Source organism: Aspergillus stella-maris (genome assembly GCF_047715825.1).
Source record: "Aspergillus stella-maris strain CBS 113639 unplaced genomic scaffold BDV14scaffold_2, whole genome shotgun sequence".
NCBI lineage: Eukaryota > Fungi > Ascomycota > Eurotiomycetes > Eurotiales > Aspergillaceae > Aspergillus > Aspergillus stella-maris.
In genome coordinates, this window is record NW_027396796.1 from 879320 (window position 1) to 896444 (window position 17125).

The window sequence follows — 17125 nt, forward strand, 5'->3', positions numbered from 1 at the left end:
GGGAAGCCTGATGGCCGCTGTCAGATGATGTCACGAGGGCGATGGGCCAATTGTGCAAACATATGATGAATTTATGCTCATAATTTCATTAGGTAGATTTCTATTTGACATGGAGTTTTTGAGGCAGATTTGACCAAGAGTGAGGGTGCATGCAGATTACCTCCGTCGACATGGATATATGGAGGAAACGTGGATAAGAGTATGATAAGATGACTTGGGGGACCAGCCAGCGGAGAAACGTCAGGCCGTAGAGGGTCTTGTGCACCATGCACTACTGTAGGCATGCATTTTGTTGAACACCAGTCGTCGCTTATTCTTCTGCCTGTACGAATGGGTTGGCGATCTGCTCGCTGCCATCAGCGGGAGAGATCAGCACGATCAAGGTGCCACGAGCAACGATGAGGCCGAGGGACCGTGTGTTCTCGTTGCCTTCGTCATCTGCAGGTAATGAGAATTAGACAAACTACTTGGATAGGACTGCGGTGAACTTACCGCGCATCGACTCTTTCACATCGTCTAGAACAAGGTTCATCAGCTGGTCGTAGCCCTTGAGGATACCGGAAACTAGGTACATTAGTCAAGACAACCAATGAAGTCGATATAGAGAAAGCACACCTTCTCGTCCACCATTGAACTTGACCCGGACTTCCTTGTCCATGTACTTGTTCAGATCCAGGATGTTTTCCTTTTTGGGCTTCTCCTGCTGCTGTGCACCGCCACCAGCACCGCCACCTTTCCCATGTCCGCCACGGCCGCCAGAGCGATCATAACCTCCGCCGCGGTTGCGACCACCACCACGGAACGAGCCTCGTTCGGACATGGCTTGGCTGGACCGGAGAGATCAGACGATGATCAACTTAAAGTTCTTGATCCTCTAGTTCAGAACGCGGATCGAAACCGCGTTATGTAATCGACAGGATAAGATATAAAAGAGGAGCGGGGAAGAGAGTCAAAGCCTGCAGTGGTGGGAGGAACTTGGACCTTGGAAGATGGAACCAAGCTAGCTTCCACTACTCTGTAAGTCCGAGGAAGTCTGTGCCTGTCTGACAGGGTGAAGGGCGATGGATGCTCGGAGCTAAGAAACACCAATGAGTGGAAGGCTGGAAGGCGACTTGTCCGACGGTCGTCCGTGGTGTGAAGGGGCGGAAGGCCGAAGTGGCAGCAGAAAGCGCAATGACGGATTGGTGGGTTTGCCGGTCGTTTGTATGAGGGATTTTCCTCGACTCCAGGGTGATGCCCACGCAACACAGCAGCAGATAGTCTCCGAAGCAGATTAATTGGCGACAGAGCTCCAGTCCGAGATAGCGCACTGCAGGTGTTCTTGTCCAGAGTTCTGGACTTTGCATTCCCGGTTGGCTGTTGTCCAGCAGATCCAAGTCACGGGAGGAGATTTCTGACGCTGTATTGTCACATGTTACCGGGTAACAGTACATGACGCAATATCGTATTCAAAGTAAATGACTTAGGCAGACACATAAGGCTTACTTGCGCTACGGCGGAATCGCGTTTCCTCCTGGCTCCATGTAAATGTCGCTGCTGAACGCTAACAGTGCCATTCTCCACGGCTTTGTCTCACCATAACCACTCAGCTCTAGCCTCCGGCAGTTGCGCCGCTTCTCCCCTTTACCGTTGGCGATAAGAGGCCTATGCGATGCGATCACGTGGCATCGTGTTGAGCCCTTGAGCTCACCGTTCACTGTTGGGCTTCGTATGGGTATTCGAGTCAGGCAGCTAACACTGTATCAGAGGAATAGTTGTGTCTGGCAGTTCCTTGTCTGCAAGGGACTGATATCCACTGATAGCAATCTGGGCTGGTAAGTTACGGGTCATGACGGGTAAAGATATGAACCGAGTCCCGTCGCACTCCGCTGACTTTTCGCTGGCGGGATCTCCAGTCAACGGATCCCTCCGCCCTGCCTGCTCAGTCGCTGCTGTGACTCCCGTCGTTTGTCTTCGAGCCAGCCTGCCCAACCCTCCCCCCTTCTGCCTTCTGCCGTTCCTGCCATGTCTCCTCAAGCCTGCTCGTGCAGAGTCATCGCACTTTTATGACCCTTCGACCATCTCTCCTCTCATTTTCCAGTGCTTGTACTCTCTCCGGGCCCCGCGGCCTCGTGGCTGAAATCAAATACCGCATTCTGGAGCGTCAGGCTCCGCCATCGGTAGCACTCTCCTCTGCCAGCGTTCCCATTACTCAATAACGCCCACCTCGACTCTCTCGCTCTGCCAAAACTCTTCGCTGCCTTCCCCACGCCCCAGAAATTCACATCTTGACCCCTCGTCTTCATATATAGTTACTACACTCATTAGTCCTTCGGACCCATTCTCTCTCCGACCTTGCTGCTTATCGCGCCATCGAAGATTCTCTATCCGTCCTCTGCCGTCATGGATGCTCGAGTAGTAACGGCAGAGCCCCCGGGCAAGCGGCCGCGCTCCGATTCAGGCGATTTCCCTCCGATTGCGTCCAAAGTACCCAAAACACACTCAAATCACCTGCAGATCAATTATCTTGCGCGCCAATACAATGATAACCTCCCTCTGGTCTCGATGGATGACCCAATGCCTGCTATACTCCAGCTCATTAGCGACTACGACGGCGTACTGCACCGTCACGAGAGTATCGCCGGAAACCTCGGCGCATGCCCTCTGGGACCAATCTTGATCAAGCGCTTCGAGCGCCTGTTCGACGGCCCGCCGCGGGTACTCAAGTCACATGGCAAGGACACTCCCAATGTTACCTGGTTAGACGTTGTGGAGTTTGCAAAGGCCAAGCCGGAACAATTCAACCTGGAGAAGACTCGTAACGGCGTGCGAGTATGTCAGTTTTATACGAAGCAAAGTCGTGTGGAGATCAGCGAGGAGGACTTTGTGTTGATTGACTCGGGCATGCCTCAGAAGATGATCCCACCACAGCCTATCATTGAGGATGAAGAGAAGGAGCTCGGCGCGCTTGAAATACTGGAGAAGAACCTCCAACAAATAGTCCAGGTTGCAGATCAAGGTTTGTTTTCAGGCAGCACTTTCAGCTTGTATCAGTAGCTAACTCCAATTCTTCTCTAGTGTCCGCGCGTGCACGTCAACTAAATCATCGCCTGAAGAACCGCAGGACCGCCATCGTCTCTCGCCGGGAGAATGATGTGACGCTCTATACCTCCCGGCCACCAGCGGCCCATTCGCAGACGCAGCCTCACCTACCGCAACAACGCTCCATGAGCCCTGCTTGGCGCGAGGCCAATGGCGCTTCTCACAACCCACTCAACGGCAATAGAAATGGCCATGCTTCGTCCAATGCGCAATCTCCATCCACTGGGTTCGTCGCTGTAAACACCACCCGACCCGGTGCGGAAGGCGTGCCAGAAGAAAACAGCTTGTCCTCGCAGTTTCTTTTCTCCCACTCCAACACTGACAACGTCACAATCATCAATGGAACATCCATCAAGGGCGCATCACCGACTACACGTGCTGAATTGATGAAGAAGTTCTTCACCACTCAAGACCGTCAGGTGCGAGCAGGTTATGAGGAAGCCGCTGGGTCGACCAATAGCCAGTCGTCGCGCCCTCGACCTAGAGTATCCGAAGCAGCTGACTATAACATGTACGCTCCCACACCCGCGACTGTCGCTATTCCGAATACTCCGACTTCGCTGCTCCCGCCTCCAAAATCGCACCATCACGAAAAGGATGATGGTGGCCCATTCAAGATTGAGATGGTCGCGCGCATGGAGGAGCTACAGCGAGGTGATCGTATTATGCCACCTTGTGATCGATGCCGTCGTCTCCACATGGACTGCCTTAAGAACCTGACCGCTTGCATGGGCTGCACCAAGAAGCACGCCAAATGTTCATGGAGAGACGTCAAAGAAGAAGAGCTGCGTGAGGCCCAACGCGCTGAGCGAGAAAATGCAGAGGCTCGCTCGAAGGATACGTCAGGTGTCACTAGCCCTACTGGTGCGGCTCCAGAACAGTTGCCTCCACCTCCGACTATTCCGACCCCGGCTTCAGCTCCTACACCATCTTCACTGGTGGCCGAACCGGAAAGGCCACGTGAGGAAAGACCACGTGAGGGCCCTGTCGTAGAGGTTAATGTGCGTCGAGAGTCCGCACCGATAGCCGCACCTATTCCCCGACCACCAGTCATTAGGGAAGTGTCCCCCCGGCGAGCCGTGAGCGAACTCCATGGCAGCCACAACCACAACCACAACCACAACCACAGCCACAGCCACAGTCACAGCCACAGCCATCCGTTCAGCCGTGAGCGCCACGATCGTCACGACCACCCCGATAGACGTATTAGCATGAATCGAAACCACGAACAATCTCGAGAAGATGACGTTCCGGACGCGCTTCGACAAGCAATTCTTGACACATACAACGATCGTGTCGCAGCCAAAGCAAGCGTCCACGAAGTGAGCAATGAGCGCGAACGCGAACGTGACCGAGAGCGCGAGCGGGAACGGGAGCGGGAGCAGCAAGAACGAGATCGCAAGTTGGTGCGAGCATAAGTTTGCCTCCAAGTTCAATTCGTGGTAACGATCACTTACTCTTAAATGGCATGCACGGGCGGCCTCGTTCGCTTGCTTGCTTTGCTTATCTTTGCATGTATATATGGATGTATTGGCATGTCATGTTTGAGCGGTTTAGCGGATATCCCAGGTAGTTGGTGTTTAGGTTTTGTTAATAATCAGTCATCTTTTTGAGGGGCATACTCTCAATTGAATTCTTCATATACTCTTTACCTTTTCTTTCAACGTTAGGTTGAGAGCTGCGAAATATGGCCCATCCGGATGTTCCAGACGCGCAAGGCTGTAGAAAATAACAAGCTACTCTGCATGAAATAGGGCGCAACCCGGTATAGCGCTTAGATTGATCGGCGACTGTTGATCGAATTGGGCGTTCCCGTGTTCCTGCATTGAATACCCTGTCGAAGGAATACATAGATAGAGCTGCCGATTATCGCGGGTAGGGCTCAATACTTCTCAAGATGTACATCATAGCCTTGCCGAGCATTTTGCTTGAGCTTGGCTGTTGTATTGTATGTATGGATCAACAACCGGATTCCGACGGACTATGTGACATGTTTTCTCACTGGGTCATTATGATTAACTGAGAAGTATTCGAGTTCAGGTCAAGTAAATACATAGACAGGGACAAAGAGAGACTTGATCAAAGTGACTTGGCTCATATCGATGAGAGTAAGAAGCACGAATATCATTACGGGTAGACAAACAAGCGTAGCCAGTGGGCACAAAGACATCAAAAAGGGAATCATAATCACAATCACAATCTATTTCTGCGCATAATAAGCACCCTGCTGAGGCGGGTACGTCTCCTGCGGTTGCTGCGGGTAGGTGCCCGTCGTCTGCGCATGCGGCTGTGGCGATAGTTGTGGTTGCTGTTGAGGAATAGCCGTATCCTGCTGCGCATACGACATCCCGCTCGGAGCCTGGTACCCCGTTGCGCTCTGGAACCGGGCAGCTTGCTTATCGAGCTCTTTGTCCTGCTGCACGAGGACGCAGCAGGTACAGCAGCAGGAGCAGAGACAGTCCTTGGCGAAGGAGCCCTTGATGCCGAATTTCTCGCGCATGTCGCGCCGTTTCATCATCATTATGACCCAGTGGAGACTGCAGCAGCTTGCTAGGGTGAAGAGGCAGCACTGGGTTGGGATTGTTAGTGAGGAGGACGGTGGGCAATGGATTGGGTAGAGTGCTCACGTCGCCGTTGATGTAGGAGCCTTGCTTTAGACCGGGGTCTTCCATGCGCTCTGATTGTTGGCCATAGAGGAAGCAGGGGCAGCAGGTGCCGAGGAAGCCTAGGGGGAGGTTGTTAGTGACGATTTGGAGGTCGAATTTGCGTAGAAGGCGGGAGCGCACAAGCTTTGAAAGGAGTGCAGCAGCTCCAGAGAGAGTTATTCCATTCGTTCGACATTGTGCGATGATGTATGTGTAATCAGTGATCGGAAGCGAGATTATAAAGGCGTAGAACTGGTGGTAGACAGTGAAGCTAAGAAAATACAAAAGTCAGAAACAGACCTACAAAAGCCGGGGGAAGCTACCTACCTTTATTAGTCCTGCCCGGACAAGCAAACAAACCTTCAGTCGCTGCAGGGTAAGCAGGACAAAGGGATCATCACACTGCGCAAACGAAGGAACCAGTCAAGAGCTCAACCACCAATGGAGCTGGGTAATGCCGGTCAAAGCCACCAAAGCCACCAAAGCTAAGTCTCGGGCTGTGGCAGGAACACGAGAGTCCACCATCGCTCCGCCGTCCGTGGGCCGTTTGCGGCTGACAGAACACGAGAAGATGTGCGAGCTGGCGACCCCTTTTAGATAGTAATTGACATGACTTTCGGTCGGAGAGAAAGTGAGCTTGGTAGCCTCAGTCCATGGCTCGTATTCGCGAAAGCCCATGGCGAGCAATTCAAATCGTGGGTCATCGCATTCTGAGTCAATCGGCCCAATCGTTTGACTTGGCGTAGGGCCTAAAGTCTTGATCAATCGCTGGATTGTGGATAGCAGAGGTGGTGTTGAAGGCCTGAAGGGGACTTGGGGGCCGGGGAATGGGATGCGGCGCAGCATGAGGCTAAGTTGGGTTTAGCCCTGCCTCAGCCTTACAGCGCACCTGATCCTCGTCTTCTCCTTCCTGTTCCACAGTGTTGTATGTTATCAATTTACATACTGACTCGCCAATGCCCAGACTGCCCAGATAAGATGCGCGTGCATGTGAATCCCATGTTTGCAGCCAGGGTCTGCGATCCATTTATCGCTGGGAATTTCCATGTTCAATCTTGAGAGGGAGTTGAGCAAGCTCATAATTGCTGACAGCACCAATTGAGTGCCCCGAAGAACCAGGATACTTTACCCGTGGACTTGAGTCTTGACGTCAAATTGACCGAACTGCTAATTGTCCCAATACAGACATACTTCGATACTAACTACAGTATCATACAGGGGGAAATGTCCTTTTTCAAGCAATTCGAGCACAACCATGAAGTACGACTGCTGCCATTTACCCAATGGCATCCAAGTCAGCGTGACTCCGGTCTTTGGTGGGTTCAAGTTCCAAACAAAGTCCCCCGAGAAGTATGATTCATTTCCGCCTGATTGGACTGTTTGTCTTTCAACCAGACAGCCGGGTAAGGACGACAACGATTCGTGTTCATTCACCACTCCATCCTTGGACAATGACACCATGTACCTGTCCTCAATGTCAATGCCAAGCTGCGAGGACCTGAAGCCAAGCAGTGCGCCAACGAGACTGGTGGCGATGGTTTTATGGGTGATTTTCTTTTGGTACTATCAGGAGCCTGAGCCTATATCGGCAGAGTCGCCCGAGGACAAAGACAAGGGTACAACGCCCAGAAGATGGCTGTTGAATATACAGGGTCACGGCCTACTGGGTCGAAAAGACCAAATGGTCAAGCTCGAACGCTTAGGTATGCTCTCAACCAAAGACACCTCGGTTGGCCCAAAAGTTGGTTTCGGGGGAGAACCCGAAATGTTCATTACCCAAAAAGCATTCTGGCAACTCGACGCCAGGATTTATCTATACAGCCTTAGCCCAGTGTTACGGGAGCCCGGGCAAATATACCCTCAACCTTCCGGCTCAATGGACTCCCTCGGAGTCGGATTTCCATTCGGAGCTGGACCAGAAACAAGCGGGACTTTCCTACCTCCATACTATCCACCCCAGTCTTTGCAATATATCCACACAGGGGACATTCGCCATCCAATACGTCCAAAAGCTTACAGGCAGGGCGAAGTCTTCTACGTAAGATGGATTCCAAGTGACGCGGAATATCTCATGTTTCGCGTACCTATCTTACCAAATAAATATACCCCGCAGTCCGGTCAGTTGCCGGGCAGATCAAGCGACGCCGCACAGGGGCCTGATCTCTGCCTTGACTCAGAGCTATCAAACGACTTGAAAGTGGTGTATGACTGGATTCAAAACAGACCGGAAGATACTGCTCTCCCACGCAGGAAATCGATTGTCGAACAGTCAAACTTCCTTGAAGACCGTATGTCTAGCCAAAACTCGTTCCCGGTACTCGTCTGCTGGGACTCCAAGCCAACCGGATATTTCGAAATCTTCTGGGTTCAAGAAGACGCTCTCGGCCGTTCTTTAGACGGTACGGATGATTTCGACCGCGGCGTACGATGTTTTATCGGGGATGAGGAGTTTCTTGGACCGAAACAGCTGAAGAGGTGTATGAGCTCCTTGGCTCATCATTGTTGGTTGTATGACCAGAGGACGAACCGGGTGATGTTTGAATGTAGGGCAGATAATTCTGGGTATGCTTTCTCAGCGGTTATATTGCCTTATAGTACTGACCTTTCACAGAGTCGTTTCCGCCTTAGAGTCTATCGGTTTCTTCAAGCTTAAAGAGATCGAGCTTCCAGATGAGCACAACACAATCATGTCGATTGAACGTGGCAGTTGGGCGCCCGTGCTCTGACCACCTACGAGAGTAATCAGGCTCTATGGCGCCCAGCCGAAGGTAATTGTAATATATGTTATCAAAACAACAGACCCTGAGGCAATTCCGATACAAATTACATGTAATGTACATCCTAGGGTCGCTGAGTTCTAGTTTCCCCTAATCTTCCTCTTGCAACTCTCAGGCATTGTTGGCCAACTCTTCCAATTCATTTACTGGAATCTCAATGGTATTTCCTTCCGCCGGATCTGTCGATGGTCTGCGCAGTATATGCTCGAGGTCGATGGTAAGCGGGCCTCCATCAACAGCGGCCTTGCCTTCTCGGGGCTCGGTGATGATGATGTGCTGTTGGATAGTGTATCGACCGTCGCCAATGTGTACCCACTTATCAATTGTGACCTTATGCTCATGTGAAGCAATTCAAAGCGCAAGGATAACATTCACCCCACCCTGGACGCTTGGAACCAAAACCGCACGTCGGACTGTAGCTTCTCCTTTGCCGCGGAGTCTGTGGATTTAATCTCCATAACAACGCTGGGAAAACGCGATTTATCACGGTTGGTCAAGTCGCGTGGAACCCACGACGCATCAGGTGACTCTCTTCCGATAGGGGTAATGCGCCGGTTGTGGAGGTTGGGATCAACGGCAAAATGCATCATGGTAGTGAATTCTGCACTAGTAGATGCATGCGGACCAGAACTAAGTAACATGACGAGTAGAAGCTCGAGCTCGGAATCCCAGGCACATGCCATTGAGAACGGGCTGTCCACTTCCTCGTCGCTTGTGGCGAAATCTCCGGTTTCAAGAAAGTTGTCATTGAAGATCTGCTCAGTGACGCCTGTCACTAGAATGTACTCGCCAGTTCACGTCACCAATCCGAATGTCCCCTTGATAAGGGCGTCAAGGCTTTGGTGGAAGTGCTCTTTGAATTCCTCTCTGCCCCGGTATGCGTATTGCGGCATTATCTTTGAAGAGGCTAACGGGCCTAGAAAGCCACCACCGGGCTCGTTGATGATTGCTTCTTCATAGCCCATAGTCTTTTATCGTAAATAGAGGTGTCATTGCTTCAGGAATTTTCAGAACAGAGCATGTTTTTAAACTTTTCCAACTCATACCTGGTTGAGCTCGAAGTATATGTGGGAAATGGGAAGGAGTCTGGTATTAGGAGGGGCGGATGCACCTCCGAGCTAGGCTAAATACTTATGATGCTGACTAAGACTGTGCAGACCGGGCACCCAAGGACAGGGGAAGAACCCATGCTCCGACAGTATATGTGGGAAGCGATGGATGATCTTCCATTGGGTGGCTGGTATGGCCGCCTAGCTAAGATAACTCTACCTGACTAATGTATGACTAAGCGAGGTCGACCCTAGGGGCAGGCGGTAACGGGCGGCAGTATGCTCCGACAGTATAGAATGTTCACGTGATCGAGCTTTGTACAATTACGTAAACACTTTATCGGCGGCGGCGCTCCGGAGCAACAATCTTCCCTGGTGGGATTCTTCAAAAATTCCCCGAATACTAGCTATCGCAGCAACCACAATTGCTGCTTATCGCATTCTTGACATTAGCAATGGGTAAGCGTGATAAGAAGAAGGTTAGTCGGTACCTATATCAAATCATTGTCAACGTCTACTGACGCTCTGCTGCAGTTCAGCAAGGGTGGTGGCGGCGGCGGCGCCCGCAACAACCGCGGAAACTGGCAAGAGCAGCCTAGAACGAACGAGCGGTTCGAGACCTACTATAACTCGCAGAACTTCGTTCCAGAGGAGGAGCGCGAGGTATTCTGGGAGACGCTGCGAAGGGATCTCCCCAACAGCTTTCGCTTCACGGGATCAAAAGGGTAAATATTCCTGCTCCGCGTTTGATGGTGGTGAACCCCGCTGATAGCTCGAAGCCATGCGCTCTCTGTCCAGGAGCGCCTGAAGAACTTTTACATCCCCGAGATCACTGCCGTCCAGTATGAAGGCAACAACGTCGAGCCTCCCCGCCCGGTCGAATGGTACCCCGACCGCCTCGCCTGGTCCATGACGACCCCCAAGCAAGTCATCCGCCGCTTTGCGCCATTCGCCTCGTTCCAGAAGTTCCTTGTCGCCGAGACCGACGTCGGAAATATCAGTCGTCAGGAAGTCGTCAGTATGATTCCGCCGCTCCTCATGGACCTGCGACCTGGCATGACAGTTCTCGACATGTGCGCTGCGCCTGGAAGCAAGTCGGCGCAGTTGATGGAGATGGTGCACGCCGGTGAAGAGGACGCCATGTTGCAGGTTTCGAAGCAGGTGACTGATGGGACTGTTGGTGCTGAGTCGGCTGGGCCTGAGGGGTTGGCGGATGATGGACGCACTACGGGATTGCTTATTGCCAACGACAGTGATCACAAGCGTGCGCACATGTTGATTCACCAGATGAAGCGTCTTAGCTCGCCGAACCTTATTGTTACGAACCATGATGCGACGATGTACCCCTCCATCAGACTGCCTTCCAGAGAGAGCGTTGATGGACGACCCACCCCCAATAGGTACCTTAAGTTCGACCGTATTCTTGCGGATGTGCCCTGTACCGGTGACGGTACGGCGAGAAAGAACTACGGTGTCTGGAAGGATTGGACTCCTATGAACGCCGTTGGACTGCACGTTACGCAGGTCCGTATCCTTGTGCGTGCCTTGCAGATGCTCAAGGTCGGTGGTCGCGTGGTCTACTCTACATGCAGTATGAACCCCATCGAGAACGAGGCCGTTGTTGCCAGCGCGATCGAGCGCTGCGGTGGTCTTGAAAAGGTCAAGATCATCGACTGCAGCCAGGAACTGCCCGGCCTCAAGCGCGCCGATGGAGTCAAGTCTTGGAAAGTCATGGACCGTGAGGGCCGTTTCTGGAACAACTGGCAGGAAATTGAGGAGCAGAGGGCTGCAAATGGAATTGCTGGCCTTGGCCGCCTTGCGGAGGGCATGTTCCCCCCTACTAGCGACATGCCGCTCGAGAGATGTATGCGCATCTACCCTCACATGCAGGATACTGGTGGTTTCTTCATCACAGTTCTCGAGAAGCAGTCCGAGATCCGCGCCAAGCCGGAGGACTCATCGAAGCAGATTCCCAAGGGCACCGTTGCTGCTTTGACCGAGGAGCTTGACAACAAGAAGAACGGAAATGGCGAGCCTTTGGAGAAGATTGAGGCGCTTGATGACTTGGTGCCTCATGACAAGGAAGGCGACTTGGAGACGGCGAAGAACGCTTCTGTCGCCGAGGCTACCCACCAACTGCCCTACTCTGCTACAAACCAGGTTTCTGCTAAGAGAGATGCGGAAAGCATGGAAGACGGTCTCCCCGTCAAGAAAACCAAGCTCGACGACGGATCAGAGGTCGTCATCGGCGATCGCCCCGTCCACCAGCCCCCGCCAGTCCCGGAAACCGTCCCAGAGACATCTGATGCCACCCCCACCCCTGCCACCGATACCCCCCAGGCTTCAGCAACAGACGCCCAGGCCAAGCCTCCTAAGCGGAAACCTGGCCAGCCCATCGAGGAGCCCTATAGATACCTCGACCCCAAGCACGAAGAGCTGCAACCGATCTTCGACTTCTTCCAGATCTCCGACCGCTTCCCTCGTGACCGATTCATGGTGCGAAACGCCGAGGCTACCATGACAAGAACAGTCTACTACACCAGCGCTCTTGCGCGTGACATCCTTGTCGCCAACCAGGGCCACGGTATCAAGTTCGTGCACTGCGGTGTTAAGATGTTCGTGAAGCAGGATGCTCAGCGTCTCAATGTCTGCCGCTGGCGTATCCAGACCGACGGTCTTCGCATGGTTGAGCCCTGGCTTGGCCCTGCTAGGGCTGTCACTCTTACGCAGAAGGAGACCTTCCGCAAACTCCTCGTTGAGATGTTCCCCAAGGTTGACGACGGTGGCTGGGAGAACCTTGGTGAGATTGGTGAGCGTGTGAGGGACATCCCTATGGGCTGCAGTATCATCTACATCAACCCGACAGAGGAGGATAAATTCAGGTATGTCATCTACGTTACTTACACTCTATCTGTAAAGCACATCACTAACTTAATAACAGCGAACGCATGGTCCTCCCTCTCTGGCGCTCCCTCCACTCAATCAACCTCATGCTTCCCAAGGAAGACCGCCGCGCCCTCCTCCTCCGCATCTTCAACGACACCACGCCCGTCATAAACACAACGCACAAGCGCACCCAAGCCGAAGCCGCTGCTGCTCAAGCCCCCTCAGCCGTTGAAGCCCTCGCCGCCGAGGAAGAAGCCATCAAGGAGGAGAATGCCGTCATCGGCCAGGACGAGCAGGAGCACATGGAGACGAGGGAGACATATACGCAGGCGAACGAGGAGGAGGATAGATTCAACACGACTGTATAATTTATTTCCATGTTAGGGTTAGCATATACTATTGCGAACTAAAAGCTTACGATTTTTGGTTGCTTTTTGGGACTACAGTGAAAAATGGAAAGAACGATTTGTAACCGCATTGATCGTTCCTGCCACAAATGAAGTCTTGTTCATTCAGGGAAAGTATGATTTGCAATGACCTCCATCGCTCCTTCCTATTCAAAGCCATGCACAAGCTAGGCAGGTGCGCGCTGGGTCGGGTCGTGCCTTCCTGAATTGTTTACCATCGATTAGACGTATAAGGCAGGCGCGACTCAGGCCATGACAAATCGTTCCTTCCTCACCTTGACCTAACCTACCCTGGAGGTACCGGAGATGAGCACCGACCACGTCCCAAGCGAGCCGTATGATGCCTGCATAGGCACATCTCACCATTCGTTCAACTCCTGCGTTTACCCGCTTAGTTGGCACAGACTGCATGTTGCGTTGCTGAGTGGCCAACCGGATAAATGCATAGGGGCATGGGGTATGCGGAGAAATTTCCCCGCGATCATTCCATTTCATCTATTAAGCTTGGACATTCAAATGACGCATTGCGAATTGACCTTGGAAGATGGGGTAAGTCCTGTCCTTTCCCGTCTAATACCCTCACTGAAGCTATTACTAGCCCTGCATGATCCGGGCCCAGCCCAATGCCTGCATCCCGGCCCTCCGCAACCAATTTCATCATGTCCGAAGGAGAGGCGGGGTTGAGCTGCTCTTCGGCACAGCAAGGGATAAATACGCCCATTGGTACCTGTGCATCTTTCGGGAATTGCTTTTTCTTGCTACGTAGGTGAATTGAATCCTGGGCTACCCCCGCAATCGGCATGAGGTTGTCTTCGATTTGCACGACTGCCTTGTTGGCAGTCCAGGCAGTTGCTTCTCCTCTTACGCACAAGGTTAGCGGGTTTACGATCATGGAGCATCCGGACCCGCTGAAGAGGGCTTTGTTGCAGGAATATGTAGGTTTGATTGTCTTCTGATCTTGAAGGGGTTCTGATAGACTGGCAGGTTACCTGGGACGAGAAGTCTCTCTTTATCAATGGGGAGAGGATCATGATCTTTGCTGCCGAGATTCATCCGTGGCGGTACGTCCATTTACCCTTTTCTCTACTGTTGAGGTACTAACCATCACAGACTCCCGGTCCCCTCTCTCTGGAAAGACATCCTTCACAAAGTCAAAGCCGCGGGCTTCAACACCATCTCGTTCTACGTCGACTGGAACCTCCTCGAGGGGAAGCCCGGCGAGTACAGAGCTGAAGGAAGCTTTGCATGGGAACCGTTCTTTGATGCAGCTGCGGAACTGGGTATCTATCTCATTGCTCGCCCGGGACCCTACATCAACGCGGAGGCTTCGGGTGGTGGTTTCCCAGGTTGGCTGCAGCGGATCAATGGGACGATTCGGACGGATGATAAGGCTTATTTGGATGCTACGGAGAAGTGAGCTCTACCATCTCCAATTGAATTATTGGAATACTTACTCCCGCAGCTACGTCTCTCACATTGGCGCAGTCATTGCTGACTACCAAATCACCAACGGCGGGCCGATCATCCTATACCAGCCCGATAATGAGTACAGTGGTGGTTGCTGTGGGGCAGAGTTCCCTAACCCTGACTACTTCCAGTATGTCATCGATCAGGCTCGCAGGGCGGGCGTCGTGGTGCCGACTATCAGCAATGACGCTTATCCTGGTGGTCATAATGCTCCTGGGACTGGTAAGGGCGAGGTTGATATCTATGGACATGATAACTACCCGTGAGTGTATTTTCCTACCTTTGAGACGGGGCTAATGATTATAGGATCGGATTTGATTGCGTACGGAGACCTTCAATAAACGAGATCAACAGCTAATGAAAATAGAGCAACCCTGACGTATGGCCGGAAGGCAATCTGCCCACTAACTACCGCGATCAGCATCTTCAGATGAGCCCTTTGACGCCGTACACCCTGGTCGAGGTACGCTCTCTGCTCCAGACCAAGTATAAACCACTGACAATTGTAGTACCAAGCCGGAGCGTTTGACCCATGGGGAGGCCCTGGCTTCGAGAACTGCGCTGCCCTGGTAGGACACGAATTCGAGAGGGTATTCTATAAGAATACTATCAGCTTTGGCGTGGGCATTCTGGGTCTATACATGGTAAGCCCTTAAAATTACTGGACAAACCCAGTTTGGCTAACGATCAGACCTTCGGCGGAACCAACTGGGGTAACCTTGGCCATCCTGGAGGGTACACCTCCTACGACTACGGCTCGCCCATTGCCGAGACGCGAGAAATTACCCGTGAGAAGTACAGCGAGCTGAAGCTGATTGCGAACTTCGTCAAAGCCTCTCCGGGATATCTCGAAGCCACACCGGGTAACTTGACGAACACGACGTATACCAACACCGCAGACCTCACTGTAACCCCGCTGCTTGGGAATGATACAGGTTCATTCTTCGTCCTCCGACACTCTGACTATAGCAGCCAGGCATCAACCCCTTACAAGCTGCGGCTCCCGACGAGTGTCGGAAACCTGACGATTCCTCAACTTGACGGGTCACTGACGCTCAATGGACGTGACTCGAAGGTCCATGTTGTTGACTACGATGTTGCGGGAACCAAGATTCTCTATTCCACTGCTGAAGTCTTCACGTGGAAGGAGTTTCATGATGGCAAGGTGCTTGTGGTATATGGTGGGCCGAATGAGCACCACGAACTTGCTGTCTCAGCTAAGGGAGAGGTCAAAGTCCTTGAGGGTTCTAAATCTAGTATCTCGTCCAAGCGGGTCCGTGATGCTGTGGTCGTGGCTTGGGATGTCGAGCCTACCCGACGTATTGTTCAGATTGGTGACTTGAAGGTATTGCTGCTCGGTATGTTGGTTCCAGCCTTAAAAGTACCAAGCTGACAATGTAGACCGCAACTCTGCGTACAACTACTGGGTACCGCAGCTTGGTACAGAGAGCAGCATCCCGTATAGCACGGAGGAAACAGTTGCTGCTTCTATTATCGTCAAAGCAGGGTACCTCGTCCGCACTGCCTTCGTCAAAGGCCACGACTTGCACCTTACTGCTGACTTTAACGCCACAACTCCAATCGGGGTCATCGGAGCACCGAAATCTGCAACTAGCCTCTTCATCAACGGCAAACAGGCAAAATACAGTGTCGACAAGAATGGAATTTGGAAGACAGAAGTCGAGTATTCACCCCCGGAAATCTCCCTTCCTAGCCTCGAAGATCTCGACTGGAAATATCTCGACACTCTGCCAGAAGCTCAACCGGACTACGATGACTCCGACTGGCCGGATGCCGACCTCCCGACGAAGAACACAATCTACCCTCTCAAGACCCCGACATCGTTGTATGCGGGTGACTATGGCTTCCAAACGGGCTATCTCCTATTCCGCGGCCACTTCACAGCCAACGGCGAAGAAAGCGATTTCTTTATCCAGACCCAGGGCGGCCAGGCTTTCGGCTCCTCTGTCTGGTTAGACGATGAATATCTAGGCTCCTGGACGGGCGACAACGCCTACCCAGACAACAACGGGACATACACCCTACCTTCGCTGGAGTCAGGCCAGGACTACGTTTTCACTGTAGTCGTCGACAACATGGGCCTAAACGAGAACTGGGTCATTGGCCAGGACGAAATGAAGAACCCTCGTGGGATTCTCAACTACCGACTTGCAGGCCACGACGCGTCGGATTTGATTTGGAAGATAACCGGTAATCTCGGGGGAGAAGACTATATCGATAAATCGCGCGGCCCATTGAACGAAGGCGGACTCTACGCTGAGCGCCACGGCTTCCACCAGCCGTACCCTCCATCCAACACCAAAGGGTGGAAATCGTCCTCCCCGCTCGACGGACTCTCGAGCGCAGGAGTTGCCTTCTACACCGCGTCATTTGATCTAGATATTGAGTCTGGCTGGGATGTGCCGATCTTCTTCAACATCGCAAACAGCACCACGCCCGCGCCCGCATACAGAGTCCAACTCTATGTAAACGGGTGGCAGTACGGTAAATACGTAAACACAATCGGACCGCAGACCGCATTCCCTGTTCCTGAGGGAATCCTCAACTACCGCGGGACGAATTGGATCGCCGTAACACTGTGGGCGCAAGAGAAAAATGGTGCGAAGTTGGATAGTTTCGAACTTAGTCATGGGACACCGGTAAAGACAACGCTGGATGTTGAGTTGGCGGAGCAGCCGAGGTTCAAGGCGAGGAAGGGAGTCTATTAGGTAGCTTACGGAGTAAATGGATGGCTGCGCTGTCATTGTCAGGCAGTGGATGGAGAATGCGCTGTGCCTGGCTGGCGAGTGGGC

At 52.6% G+C, this 17125-nt stretch overlaps 8 protein-coding genes across 8 annotated transcripts; 4 read left to right on the top strand and 4 right to left on the bottom strand.

The window, feature by feature from the left end:
• Window positions 1-53: 53 nt before the first annotated feature.
• Window positions 54-638, bottom strand: BDV14DRAFT_163431 (uncharacterized protein). The gene is made up of 2 exons (XM_073767039.1): window positions 493-638; window positions 54-438 (listed from the first exon to the last, which is right to left on the bottom strand). The coding sequence occupies exons 1-2, from the start codon at window positions 572-574 to the stop codon at window positions 311-313; spliced, it is 210 nt and encodes a 69-aa protein (XP_073633493.1). The 5' UTR covers window positions 575-638; the 3' UTR covers window positions 54-310.
• BDV14DRAFT_44950 (putative small nuclear ribonucleoprotein (LSM7)) lies at window positions 489-954 on the bottom strand. The gene has a single exon (XM_073776796.1). The coding sequence runs from the start codon at window positions 818-820 to the stop codon at window positions 578-580; it is 243 nt and encodes an 80-aa protein (XP_073633494.1). The 5' UTR covers window positions 821-954; the 3' UTR covers window positions 489-577.
• A 985-nt stretch (window positions 955-1939) lies between these two features.
• BDV14DRAFT_163434 (Zn(II)2Cys6 transcription factor domain-containing protein) lies at window positions 1940-4787 on the top strand. The gene is made up of 2 exons (XM_073767040.1): window positions 1940-2998; window positions 3058-4787. Exons 1-2 carry the CDS (start codon window positions 2383-2385, stop codon window positions 4497-4499), a joined length of 2058 nt encoding a protein of 685 aa, XP_073633495.1. The 5' UTR covers window positions 1940-2382; the 3' UTR covers window positions 4500-4787.
• On the bottom strand, window positions 4771-6120 carry BDV14DRAFT_163436 (PLAC8 family protein). The gene is made up of 4 exons (XM_073767041.1): window positions 6054-6120; window positions 5868-5997; window positions 5709-5806; window positions 4771-5650 (listed from the first exon to the last, which is right to left on the bottom strand). Exons 2-4 carry the CDS (start codon window positions 5920-5922, stop codon window positions 5282-5284), a joined length of 522 nt encoding a protein of 173 aa, XP_073633496.1. The 5' UTR covers window positions 5923-5997; window positions 6054-6120; the 3' UTR covers window positions 4771-5281.
• Window positions 6121-6603: 483 nt separating this feature from the next.
• On the top strand, window positions 6604-8751 carry BDV14DRAFT_44881 (GNAT family N-acetyltransferase). Its single transcript, XM_073776795.1, has 2 exons — window positions 6604-8288; window positions 8338-8751. The coding sequence occupies exons 1-2, from the start codon at window positions 6982-6984 to the stop codon at window positions 8450-8452; spliced, it is 1422 nt and encodes a 473-aa protein (XP_073633497.1). The 5' UTR covers window positions 6604-6981; the 3' UTR covers window positions 8453-8751.
• BDV14DRAFT_195221 (uncharacterized protein) lies at window positions 8615-9186 on the bottom strand (the record flags this gene model as incomplete). The annotated part of the gene is made up of 2 exons (XM_073772127.1): window positions 8615-8833; window positions 8884-9186. 2 exons carry the CDS (start codon window positions 9184-9186, stop codon window positions 8615-8617), a joined length of 522 nt encoding a protein of 173 aa, XP_073633498.1.
• A 752-nt stretch (window positions 9187-9938) lies between these two features.
• BDV14DRAFT_163439 (tRNA (cytosine-C5-)-methyltransferase) lies at window positions 9939-13086 on the top strand. Its single transcript, XM_073767042.1, has 4 exons — window positions 9939-10031; window positions 10087-10277; window positions 10332-12434; window positions 12494-13086. Exons 1-4 carry the CDS (start codon window positions 10008-10010, stop codon window positions 12804-12806), a joined length of 2631 nt encoding a protein of 876 aa, XP_073633499.1. The 5' UTR covers window positions 9939-10007; the 3' UTR covers window positions 12807-13086.
• Window positions 13087-13645: 559 nt separating this feature from the next.
• On the top strand, window positions 13646-17041 carry BDV14DRAFT_186825 (glycoside hydrolase family 35 protein; the record flags this gene model as incomplete). The annotated part of the gene is made up of 9 exons (XM_073770872.1): window positions 13646-13780; window positions 13830-13906; window positions 13956-14258; window positions 14308-14574; window positions 14619-14634; window positions 14680-14775; window positions 14822-14956; window positions 15004-15670; window positions 15714-17041. 9 exons carry the CDS (start codon window positions 13646-13648, stop codon window positions 17039-17041), a joined length of 3024 nt encoding a protein of 1007 aa, XP_073633500.1.
• Between the last annotated feature and the right edge of the window lie 84 nt (window positions 17042-17125).

Excerpts from the sequence above, each read along its gene's own strand:
- BDV14DRAFT_163431 (XM_073767039.1), bottom strand. The coding sequence starts at position 574 with ATGTACCTAGTTTCCGGTATCCTCAAGGGCTACGACCAGCTGATGAAC. Across the intron at positions 439-492 it reads TGTGAAAGAGTCGATGCGCG|ATGACGAAGGCAACGAGAAC; the intron begins GTAAGTTCACCG and ends CATTACCTGCAG.
- BDV14DRAFT_44950 (XM_073776796.1), bottom strand. The coding sequence starts at position 820 with ATGTCCGAACGAGGCTCGTTCCGTGGTGGTGGTCGCAACCGCGGCGGA.
- BDV14DRAFT_163434 (XM_073767040.1), top strand. The coding sequence starts at position 2,383 with ATGGATGCTCGAGTAGTAACGGCAGAGCCCCCGGGCAAGCGGCCGCGC. Across the intron at positions 2,999-3,057 it reads AGTCCAGGTTGCAGATCAAG|TGTCCGCGCGTGCACGTCAA; the intron begins GTTTGTTTTCAG and ends ATTCTTCTCTAG.
- BDV14DRAFT_163436 (XM_073767041.1), bottom strand. The coding sequence starts at position 5,922 with ATGTCGAACGAATGGAATAACTCTCTCTGGAGCTGCTGCACTCCTTTC. Across the intron at positions 5,807-5,867 it reads CTGCACTCCTTTCAAAGCTT|GCTTCCTCGGCACCTGCTGC; the intron begins GTGCGCTCCCGC and ends ACCTCCCCCTAG. Across the intron at positions 5,651-5,708 it reads GCTCCTACATCAACGGCGAC|TGCTGCCTCTTCACCCTAGC; the intron begins GTGAGCACTCTA and ends ATCCCAACCCAG.
- BDV14DRAFT_44881 (XM_073776795.1), top strand. The coding sequence starts at position 6,982 with ATGAAGTACGACTGCTGCCATTTACCCAATGGCATCCAAGTCAGCGTG. Across the intron at positions 8,289-8,337 it reads TGTAGGGCAGATAATTCTGG|AGTCGTTTCCGCCTTAGAGT; the intron begins GTATGCTTTCTC and ends GACCTTTCACAG.
- BDV14DRAFT_163439 (XM_073767042.1), top strand. The coding sequence starts at position 10,008 with ATGGGTAAGCGTGATAAGAAGAAG. Across the intron at positions 10,032-10,086 it reads GTAAGCGTGATAAGAAGAAG|TTCAGCAAGGGTGGTGGCGG; the intron begins GTTAGTCGGTAC and ends GCTCTGCTGCAG. Across the intron at positions 12,435-12,493 it reads ACAGAGGAGGATAAATTCAG|CGAACGCATGGTCCTCCCTC; the intron begins GTATGTCATCTA and ends ACTTAATAACAG.